Below are 12,338 nucleotides of genomic sequence, written 5' to 3' on the forward strand. Positions count from 1 at the left end.
AAAAATTATAACATTGCTTATCATCAAAATTACACATAAAGATTTGTAAATTCCCAAAAAACCTGATTCAAGCTGCATCATATGGTTAATGATGCTTTGACATTCTAAGAGCATTCAGTCAGTGCACTGAGGCTAGTTGAGACCTTGTTATTTGTCCATGACAATGTAAGTGCAGATATTAGAGAAAGCATTTGGAGTCCTGTAGCAATTTGACAGAGGAATTTTATGTCTGGTCATTCTAATAATAAAACAATTGGGGTTTATATTTTCTATGTCTATTTTTTATTTCATTTTTCTAATAGTGCATTTTTAAAAAAATATTTACAAATGTATTCATTTGTGATGGATTAGAAAAAATTCTGGTCCTTCATCATAAATGGTTTGAGCAGTTCTAAGGTACTCGATAATGTAGATTAAGTAAAAGGTTAATGTAAACTATTATACAGTACTACATTTGCAAATTATTTGAAGTTCTAAAAAGATAGTCAGTATAGAAGGAAATTTCTCTTCTTGAATGAGGAGGCAATAATCTGAATTCAAAATCTGCTGCAAGTGGGATTTAACCTATTAACCAGTCACGTGAATTCATGAAACTAAAATCAGTTTAAAAATTTTTTCAAATTCATGGGGCATTGTCTGTCAACTACACTCAAAAAAAATAATAAGACATTTAAAAAAAAGTTTTCCAGCTTCCTTTGTCAGCGGCTCAGTTTCTAAAATATACCAAATTAGGTACCCTTAGAAGGTGTAGTTTCTTCTCTACTAATTGGTTATTTGCAGCTAAAATTGTTCTAAAGCTGAACTACAAAATACCCTCTAACTATAACAATCAATAGCCAGATGACTGGAGCATCTGCCAGAAAGTGATTTTTTTTTTTTTTTGAAAATGACACAGCTTGGGTTGGAGAAAGAAAATCGAGGATGACTTCACTACTGAGAGTCCTGAATAGAGAAATCCAGAAGTATTAAATCACCTTTTCCCATAACTGTATCAGCAACTGTGTGCCAAATAGAGATCACATATATTTGAAGAAAATAAAGTGAAATCATGGAATCTGATCTAACCTATTCAGCACCACTGTCAAACCACAGTCTAATTCTGTACCACGCACTATAATGTATCATTTAGAAGGTAAGAATGTTAGTATACTATAACTCAGGAAATAAGGCCAATTTCTGAAGTCTGTACAATTCCTAAAGATGCTTACACTAACTGGATTAACTAACTAAATCGGGCATCTGAATCACCCTATTGGGTTTGTTGCTGTTCAGCCATGAGATTAATTGCTCAAAGATCAAATTTCAGAGGTTTTCAGTTAGGAGATAGTGAGCATGCCATTACTAAACAGTATGGGGGCCTGGATGATTATTCAGTTTGGGAATTGTCCTTGATTTGGTTTTGCTTTTGACCTTCTTCAGATCACAGATTAAAATGGATGTGCTAATTGCTTTTGTACAGATACAGTTTCACAAACCTATCTGTGGAAAACTTCAGTTTTTGTGATATCGACTTATCTCTTTTTGAATTCTTCCTGCCAATTCATCTGCTTTCATCACTTCTGCCTTCTCAACTTCACCATGCCCTTTACATAAAGCTCCCCCACATGATTCAAGTAGGATGGGGTACAATAACTTCCTGTTGCGTGTGGTTTTGAAACATACTTCACAAGCATAGTCCTGTCAATTTCACACCAACATTTATTGAGTTCCTGCCATGAAAAAGGCAATCGTGATTCTAAGGCTACAGATCTAACTGTGCCCAAGCTCCTGCACTGGGGGAGTTCACAGAAACAGAGAGTGCTTTGCTTATCTAACAGAAATGACAGACTTATAACGTGGAATAAAGGCAGAATGTAAGAAATGCTAAAATATGTGCAAACATTGCTTTGCACACTCAGGTGAGAAATCATTTAATTCTTTTCGTTTGGAAAGGAAAAATGGGTCCTTATGCCTGAGAGAGGCAGAATGAGGAGGGACAAAGTGGAGAAGAGTTATTCCTGGCAGAACAAACTAATGAAGCAAGAAAATGTGTGATACATTTTTGGGAAAAAGCAATTATCTTTGTGTGGGTTTAGAGTGGAATATATAGTAGGGGAAGGAGTCCTGCAGGAGCAGGAAGTAAGGCTTGAAATATAACTGTGGCAGCTCATAGTACCCTACACTGTGCCCAGTGATTAGATCTATATTTTAAGGAGAAAACTGGAAACCACAGCCTTGATGATGGTCATGCATGGTAATGGATATCACAGGAAGAACCCTGGGTCTCTCAAGAACCCGAGCTTGTGGGATTCAGAAAAGTGGGACATCCATTCAACTGGTACTCTGAATCTCCAACCCTGGGGGAAAGTTCAGTGGGTCCATAGACCCCTTCTACCATAGGCAAGCCTGGTATGGTAGACTGTGGACTCTGGAGATGGGTGGTCCTGGGTGTGAAAGAGGACTCTTGTGCTCTGCAACCTTGGACCAGTTATTTATGTAGCAGAAATAAACCTCAGTTTCCTCATCTATAAAATGGGGCTTCATAATAATTCCAAACTCAGAAAGTTGTTGTAAAGAATTAAAAGAGAATTAATGTGTATCAAGCATTTACATTGCCTCTCACATAACAAATAGTCAGTAAATATTGGCCATCATCATGTTAATGATGATAATAATTTTATAATAATACATAATATATATAAAATATATAATAATAATATAATTTTATAATAATAATGATAATAATTTTCTCCAGAGTCTTTTGAGCATTGCTACTTTTACTACTGGCTAATGGAAGAGTGTGAACACCAAGAATCCAGGGAAAAATAAATGAATTCTGATTTGCTCTGACTTTGGTTTTCAAGTTTGGTCTTTCAGGACTCTCAGGGTTTGTTTTGGTTGTTAACCCCCTAAAACTCTCCCCTTCTTCCTTCCTATCTCCAACCCACCCCAAACACTTACAGCTTTCTAATGATGACTCAGTACACCCACATTTTATAAACCTCTTCCTTTGGAAAGATTTGGTTAATAGGCCTGTGAAGGCACACCACTCATTCACCCCAAGGCTCGACTATTTGCTAAATGCAGCAAAATTAATTATTCTTGAGATGATAGTGTCATCACCTAAGCATATCTTATATAAAGCATTAATTAATACTCCATAAGGTAGGCAGATAATGGTTATCATACCATTTCAGAAACACAGAAGAAGCCAGGAAAAAACAAATTACTCACTATGGTTCAAAGAGGAAATAAGTAACAACTCTGAATGTAAGACTCCTAAAATTTAATTCCCATAATTTACTTGCATCTCTTCCCCCAAGGCATAAGGATTAATGTCAAAATTAAAAACAATATGGAAGTTACCTTTCATTACCCATTAATATGCATTTCCATATTTTAAAAAAACATACCTTCACTGGCATGTCGGTCTCTAAATATGTTCTTGGGGTGTACACTGAATCCTTCTATATCGTGAACTGAAGAAGCCCTCCGTATACTACAAATGCTTTCCTTCGATCTGGAATGAGTCAGCTGGGTACTTGACTGTAGCATGTCAGGGTAGAGTCGGTCCCATTGCCTTTTGGGAGAGGAATGGTCCAGAGGTCCAGATATATTCACCAAGGGGGAACACTTGCTAGGCTGTATCAAGGCTTTTGTATCATCTGCTTCCGAGGGGCTGCAGCTCTCTTTTGTAGGAGACTTGAAGTGCTTCATGGCTACCGAATCATCACTGTGTTTAGATGAATCGATTACAACCACATCAGGGTCTTCTTGTGGTAAGGACTGCTTTCTGTAAGTGAGAACTCTCAGACCAGGGAATTTGAACCCAAAAAGTTTCCCTACAAATGGAAACAGGAAAAAACATTATTACAAGACAAATACCTACAGACACAAACACACATAGTATACATGTATAAGACATATTCCTTAAGACAAACAAATGAATGAGTACCATTGACTCAAATCTAAATACCATGTAATAAAAGTTATTAATCAAAACTTAATTGAGTCATTTACAGTTGGAATGAGGGATATTGTAGAAAACTTCTGAGACTAATATGAATTGTCACATCAGCCGTAAGAAAATAGTAATATAATCTTATCATGTTTCTGATGGTTAAATATACTCCAATGACATGAAAGCATTACTTGATGACAGGAGGTTTCTTATTTCAATAAATTAAAGAGATGTTACACATTGTAACATATTACATAGTGTTAAAAACCCTATACATCCATTTTTAAGGAGATGTGAAGGGCAGAATACAGTTTAGAAAGGAAAAGAAGGGAAGGGGCACCATATGTAAAAGGGACAGACACAGGAGAGATTATAGTGCATATGTATGTTTGGGGGACTAGGGAGCTATTGTCCTTGAAGTAAGAGGGAAGAGAATGAGGTGGGCATAAGAAGTTGGCATGACATATCTAAGAGGGTTTGTATTAGATAATACTCTGAGTCATGTTCAGATTGGAAAAGTGGGGTCGACAGTATGAAAACATTCCTCATTCCATTTGAAATGTTTGAAAGGCTTTCGGTTTCAGATAGAGATGTAAAGATAAGAATTTCTTTTTCCTGATATTTTTTGTTCCAAAATCTGAGAATATGGCATGAAATATTATATGTATCTCAGTAGATGATGCTTAGAAGGACAACTAAATCTAACATTAAAAGGTGGGTATTAAATATATAATATAATAAATGGTGGGTAATAAATATATAAACTCACTGGCAATAAAAATGAAAATCAAAACAAGGGCATATCATTTTCCACTCTTCAATTTAGCAGTAAATTAAAAAAGAACACATAACGTAGTGATGGCAAAAAATGCTGGTGAGCATTCTGATGGGACTGCAAATTGCTACAAATTCTTAGGAAAGTCATTGTACAATATCTATTAAAATGAAAGTATGTACTTTTCAATCTCATTTATAGGGTAGTACAAACACACAAACACAAGACACAGTCTGAATATTCACTAGAAGGAGAATGGTTGAATAAATCATGGCATTTTTATAGTTAGGAATCTTCTTTTAAAAAAGTGTATTTAAATAAAAATATTAAAAAATATATTTATTTTTTTAAAGATTTTATTTATTTATTTGACAGACAGATGTCAAGTAGATGAAGAGTCAGGCAGAGAGAGAGGAGGAAGCAGGCTTCCCGCAGAGAGTCTGATGCGGGGCTCGATCCCAGGACTCTGGGACCATGACCTGAGCTGAAGGCAGAGGCTTTAACCCACTGAGCCACCCAGGTGCCCCTAAATATATTTATGTCTTGATTAGAATTAGAAGTTTATTCAAAAATAGTGTTAAGTGAAAAAGCAAGTTTCAGTTTAATATTTATGACCGCTCACTGAAAATAATAAAAGTATATATTTGTCCATGTAAGTTGTATAACAGTAGAGAAATATGTGAAAGAACACATACCAAACTCATAATGTTAACTGACTAAGTGGGTTTGGAAGTGGGGGAAGGCAATGTATTGCATTCTTCTTTACATGTCTTTATTGTTTGTTACATCAAGCATACATTCCTTATATATATATTTTTTTAAATTAATAAGGTAAAACTTCTACTTCTAAAAGAAATGAAGAGAAAACATCCAAACACTATTATATGATTTAAAGCTTTTCCAAGTAGCACCTATAAGAAAATGCAAAGTTTCAAGACCCTATTGCCAGTGCAGTTGTCTATGTCCACATGGCCCCATGGCTTGACAATTACACATTGCTCTTCTAGCCAGCTGGATTCTTGGTTGGAGTTCAGTCAGTTGGAGTCTTTGGGCTACAATACTATCTACCTTCTTATATTCTTAAATGTCATGGGTACCCTCATCTTTAATATATTTATTATAAACTTTTCCTCAGTGCATTGAGGATGGTTTTAAAACATGGAAGAACATTCACAAAACTCATGGACTTTTCTGCATTTTATTTAAATACACTCTTCCAATAAGTGGTCTTATCTGCACACACAGTTTTAATTCCATATTTAATCCAGTAATTCATAAACCTGTATCTCTAGCCCAGACCTATTCTCTTAGTTCCAAACTTGCATATCTATTGGCCTCATTGACAGCTTCACTTAAAAGTCTGAAAAACACCTCAAAATCCTGTAGCAAATCTAATCTCATGATCTATCTTTCTGATTCTAGCCCTTTTCCTGACAAACATTTCTGTCCCCCAGTGGACCATAGGCTTCGTGAGGGCAGGGCCCCTGACTATTTTGCTTACCAAATCCCACCTCTGACTGAAAGCCTGAGCATGATAAATGAATTGCTATAAGCAGATCCTAAACTGAAAATGTGCTTCAATTCTGACTGTGGAAAATTAGGATATTTAATTGCTCTGACCAACTTAATTACATAATTTTAGCCTTCTGGAATGGCACTGACCCATGTTTACCAAAAATGATTGATAGAGTAGAACTCAGTAGCTCAAGGAAATGGTGAACTCTCTACCATGCCCTTCGTACCTGATGCAACTCTTATTGTCAATTTCACCTTTTTCAGAGGTTATTAATTGCTACCATTCTGGTTTTAGAACATATATAGAAATGTCTCAAACTCTTCATTTTATGTAGAATACCTATTACAGAAAATTTTAGAATTAAGCAGGCTAATCTATTACTATAAGCTTTCATTTGTGGGCTAGTAGTTAACAGTGTTCAATACAATTGTAATTGAATTTATCTTTCTGATAAAAGACATGACACAATGCGCAAACTCCAAATATGTTTACCTTTAAGTTCTAGATTAATAAATTGTAGATGAGAGTAACCAATCTGTGCAAATAAGATTAAACAACAGTGTACTACAGTAACTGTTTTGCTGGCATTCTTACATAATTCTACTAACAACTCCTACATGTTCAAGTAAATTGCCAAGTTAAAAATCAGTGAACTGCATCAAAGTAACTTGATTAGTTTTTAATGCACATGGAGTTGACTTATAAAGCAGTTTACAAATCAATTCTGCAAGCTTATTACAATGCGTTGAAGGTCAATGCCTACTTTTGTTCATTTTTCATCAGTTACATTACCCTCCTCCTTTAAAAACAATTCACTGCCTTTCTTAAATTAATGACCACATGAGGCATTTAGTTTGCTCCTGTAGTTTGGTCATATCCAAGGTGGTACAGATGGTCTTTTCTGCATCACTAGGTTCATATGACCATGTTATATTGCATTACAGATTTAGTTGTCTAAGTGCAGCTCATCTGGAAAGAATACACATTGAGAATTTTGTTCAATGCTAGCACTTTCAGGCAGGAAATATAAAGCATAGATGAATATAATCCTGTCATGGTTCTTACCACTGGAAAATACCCTTATAAGTCAAGTCTCCACATTGTACTAGATTTGCTTTCTAACTTAAACAACCAAAATAGATACCATTTAGCCTCTTGTTTACTGTAACACTTGACAAATCTGAAATAAGAACAATAAAATAAGAGTTTTTACCCATTTTTACACTCTCCCAAATAATTGTAAGTACTGATAAACTGCTTACATGAACATGATTTTCATCTAAGATGTATCTAGTTTCTAACACATATGGATGAACTACTGCTACAATATCTTTCTCAGAACATGTCACTTTTAGGAAGCTGCCCAATATAAGTTTGGACGCTTCATCTTTGCATATCCTGTATCATATTTAACTGAGATCTTCGTACTTCTCACCCATGTAGGCACATAGATAATCTATCATTGTTCTCTTTAAAAAGCCTGGAATTATGACTCCTATCTATCTATCTATCTATGGATATAAATATCCATATTGAGGATCTAATGAGAATCATAACTCTCTCCTAAATAAATATAGATAAATGCATATACACGATTTTGTTTTTGATATCAGAGAATGAATAACAAAATCCCTCTCCCCCAAGGAAAACCCTTCTACTAATCTTCCCAGGGGTTCCCTGGGATTAGCTGACTCTTAACATTTCTTCCAGTTCTGAGTTTCTTTACATATATATGCTAATCATAGTTTTCACAAAATTATAATGATCACAGCTGCATTTCTACCCAATCTTCTATGGTAATGGGTCTTTAGAATATAGTTTTACTAGGGGGGAGGAGTCAAGATGGCGGAGAAGTAGCAGGCTGAGACTACTTCGGGTAGCGGGAGATCAGCTAAATAGCTTATCTAAAGATTGCAAACACCTACAAATCCAACGGGAGATTGAAGAGAAGAAGAACAGCAATTCCAGAAACAGAAAATCAACCACTTTCTGCAAGGTAGGACTGGCGGAGAAGTGAATCCAAAGCGACGAGAAGATAGACCGCGGGGGGAGGGGCCGGCTCCCGGCGAGCGGCGGAACAACGGAGCAAAATCAGGACTTTTAAAAGTCTGTTCCGCTGAGGGACATCGCTCCAGAGGCTTAACTGGGGTGAAGCCCAGGCGGGGTAAGCGCGGCCTCAGGTCCCGCAGGGTCGCAGAAGGATCGGGGGTGTCTCAGTGTCGCAGAGCTTACCGGTATTAGAATGGGGAAGCCGGCTGCAGAGACAGAGCCGAGGAGTGACTCTCAGCTCGGGGTTGCCTTGAACCGGTCGCAGGCTCGGTCAGCTCGGAGCGTGGCCGGAGGCCAGGGTGACGGGAGTCATTTGGCGCTGTTCTCTGAGGGCGCACCGAGGAGTGGGGCCCCGGGCTCTCGGCTCCTCCGGACCGGAGACCGGGAGGCCGCCATCTTTATTCCCGTCCTCCGGACTCTACGGAAAGCGCTCAGGGAACAAAAGCTCCCGAAAGCGAACCCGAGCGGATGACTCAGTGCGGCCCCGGGTAAGGGCGGTGCAACTCCGCCTGGGGCAAAGACGCTTGAGAATCACTACAACGGGCCCCTCCCCCAGAAGATCTACGGGAAACCCAGCCAGGACCAAGTTCACCTACCAAGGAGAACGGCGGAATTCCAGAGGAGAAGAAAGCAAAGCACGGAACTCATGGCTTTCTCCCCATGATTTTTTAGCCTTGCAGTTAATTTAATTTTTTTTTTCTTTTTCAATTTTTTTTTCTTTTTCTCTTCTTCTGCTAAATTTTTTTTAACTTTTACCGTTTTCTTTTTTTAACGTTTTTTAAATAGTTTATCTAATATATATATATTTTTTCCTCTTTTTATATTTTTTCTTTATCGGCTTTCTTTTTTTTAATAGTTTTTTTTTTTTTCTTTCTTTCTGAACCCCTTTTTATCCCCTTTCTCCCCCCTCACAATTCAGGATCTCTTCTGATTTGGCTAAAGCATATTTTCCTGGGGTTGTTGCCACCCTTTTAGTATTTTACTTGCTCCTTCATAAACTCTTATCTGGACAAAATGACAAGGCGGAAAAATTCACAACAAAAAAAAGAACAAGAGGCAATACCGAAGGCTAGGGACCTAATCAATACAGACATTGGTAATATGTCAGATCTAGAGTTCAGAATGATGATTCTCAAGGTTCTAGCCGGGCTTGAAAAAGGCATGGAAGATATTAAAGCAACCCTCTCGGGAGATATAAAAGCCCTTTCTGGAGAAATAAAAGAACTAAAATCTAACCAAGTTGAAATCAAAAAAGCTATTAATGAGGTGCAATCAAAAATGGAGGCTCTCACTGCTAGGATAAATGAGGCAGAAGAAAGAATTAGCGATATAGAAGACCAAATGACAGAGAATAAAGAAGCTGAGCAAAAGAGGGACAAACAGCTACTGGACCACGAGGGGAGAATTCGAGAGATAAGTGACACCATAAGACGAAACAACATTAGAATAATTGGGATTCCAGAAGAAGAGGAAACAGAGAGGGGAGCAGAAGGTATATTGGAGAGAATTATTGGAGAGAATTTCCCCAATATGGCAAAGGGAACAAGCATCAAAATCCAGGAGGTTCAGAGAACCCCCTTCAAAATCAATAAGAATAGGTCTACACCCCGTCACCTAATAGTAAAATTGACAAGTCTTAGTGACAAAGAAAAGATCCTGAAAGCAGCCCGGGAAAAGAAGTCTGTAACGTACAATGGTAAAAATATTAGATTGGCAGCAGACTTATCCACAGAGACCTGGCAGGCCAGAAAGAGCTGGCATGATATATTCAGAGTACTAAATGAGAAAAACATGCAGCCAAGAATACTATATCCAGCTAGGCTATCATTGAAAATAGACGGAGAGATTAAAAGCTTCCAGGACAAACAAAAACTGAAAGAATTTGCAAATACCAAACCAGCTCTACAGGAAATATTGAAAGGGGTCCTCTAAGCAAAGAGAGACCCTCAAAGTACCTGATCAGAAAGAAACAGAGACAATATACAATAACAGTCACCTTACAGGCAATACAATGGCACTAAATTCATATCTCTCAATACTTACCCTGAATGTTAATGGGCTAAATGCCCCAATCAAAAGACACAGGGTATCAGAATGGATAAAAAAACAAAAACCATCTATATGTTGCCTACAAGAAACTCATCTTACACCTGAAGACACCTCCAGGTTTAAAGTGAGGGGGTGGAAAAGAATTTACCATGCTAATGGACATCAGAAGAAAGCAGGAGTGGCAATCCTTATATCAGATCAATTAGATTTTAAGCCAAAGATTATAATAAGAGATGAGGAAGGACACTATATCATACTCAAAGGAACTGTCCAACAAGAAGATCTAACAATTATAAATATCTATGCCCCTAACGTGGGAGCAGCCAACTATATAAACCAATTAATAACAAAATCAAAGAAACACATCGACAAGAATACAATAATAGTAGGGGATTTTAACACTCCCCTCACTGAAATGGACAGATCATCCAAGCAAAAGATCAACAAGGAAATCAAGGCCTTAAATGACACACTGGACCAGATGGACATCACAGATATATTCAGAACATTTCATCCCAAAGCAACAGAATACACATTCTTCTCTAGTGCACATGGAACATTCTCCAGAATAGATCACATTCTTGGTCCTAAATCAAGTCTCAGCCAGTATCAAAAGATTGGGATCATTCCCTGCATATTTTCAGACCACAATGCTCTAAAGCTAGAACTCAATCACAAGAGGAAATTTGGAAAGAACCCAAATACATGGAGACTAAACAGCATCCTTCTAAAGAATGAATGGGTCAACCAGGAAATCAAAGAAGAATTGAAAAAATTTATGGAAACAAATGATAATGAAAACACAACAGTTCAGAATCTGTGGGACACAACAAAGGCAGTCCTGAGAGGAAAATATATAGCGGTACAAGCCTTTCTCAAGAAACAAGAAAGGTCTCAGGTACACAACCTAACCCTACACCTAAAGGAGCTGGAGAAAGAACAAGAAAGAAACCCTAAACCCAGCAGGAGAAGAGAAATCATAAAGATCAGAGCAGAAATCAATGAAATAGAAACCAAAAAAACAAATCAACGAAACTAGGAGCTGGTTCTTTGAAAGAATTAATAAGATTGATAAACCCCTGGCCAGACTTATCAAAAAGAAAAGAGAGAGGACCCAAATAAATAAAATCATGAATGAAAGAGGAGAGATCACAACGAACACCAAAGAAATACAGACAATTATAAGAACATACTATGAGCAACTCTACGCCAACAAATTTGACAATCTGGAAGAAATGGATGCATTCCTAGAGACATATAAACTACCACAACTGAACCAGGAAGAAATAGAAAGCCTGAACAGACCCATAACCAGTAAGGAGATTGAAACAGTCATCAAAAATCTCCAAACAAACAAAAGCCCAGGGCCAGACGGCTTCCCGGGGGAATTCTACCAAACATTTAAAGAAGAACTAATTCCTATTCTCCTGAAACTATTCCAAAAAATAGCAATAGAAGGAAAACTTCCAAACTCATTTTATGAGGCCAGCATCACCTTGATCCCAAAACCAGACAAGGATCCCAACAAAAAAGAGAACTACAGACCAATATCCTTGATGAACACAGATGCAAAAATTCTCGCCAAAATACTAGCCAATAGGATTCAACAGTACGTTAAAAGGATTATTCACCACGACCAAGTGGGATTTATTCCAGGGCTGCAAGGCTGGTTCAACATCCGCAAATCAATCAATGTGATACAACACATTAATAAAAGAAAGAACAAGAACCATATGATACTCTCCATAGATGCTGAAAAAGCATTTGACAAAGTACAGCATCCCTTCCTGATCAAAACTCTTCAAAGTGTAGGGATAGACGGCACATACCTCAATATTATCAAAGCCATCTATGAAAAACCCACCGCAAATATCATTCTCAATGGAGAAAAACTGAAAGCTTTTCCGCTAAGGTCAGGAACACGGCAGGGATGTCCGTTATCACCACTGCTATTCAACATAGTACTAGAAGTCCTAGCCTCAGCAATCAGACAACAAAAGGAAATTAAA

General features: G+C 37.4%; 1 protein-coding gene across 3 annotated transcripts in view; it reads right to left on the reverse strand.

Moving 5' to 3' along the window:
- KCNH7 (potassium voltage-gated channel subfamily H member 7) overlaps positions 1-12,338 on the reverse strand; it is a 501,818-nt gene that overhangs the window by 140,347 nt on the left and 349,133 nt on the right. For all 3 annotated transcript variants that reach the window (XM_047721924.1, XM_047721923.1, XM_047721922.1), the window contains exon 4: positions 3,393-3,821. In XM_047721924.1, coding sequence (XP_047577880.1) covers positions 3,393-3,821 — 429 coding nt within the window. The remainder of the gene's footprint in view (positions 1-3,392; positions 3,822-12,338) is intronic.

The sequence above is a fragment of the Lutra lutra genome, chromosome 3 (assembly GCF_902655055.1).
Source record: "Lutra lutra chromosome 3, mLutLut1.2, whole genome shotgun sequence".
NCBI classification, from domain to species: Eukaryota; Metazoa; Chordata; class Mammalia; order Carnivora; family Mustelidae; genus Lutra; species Lutra lutra.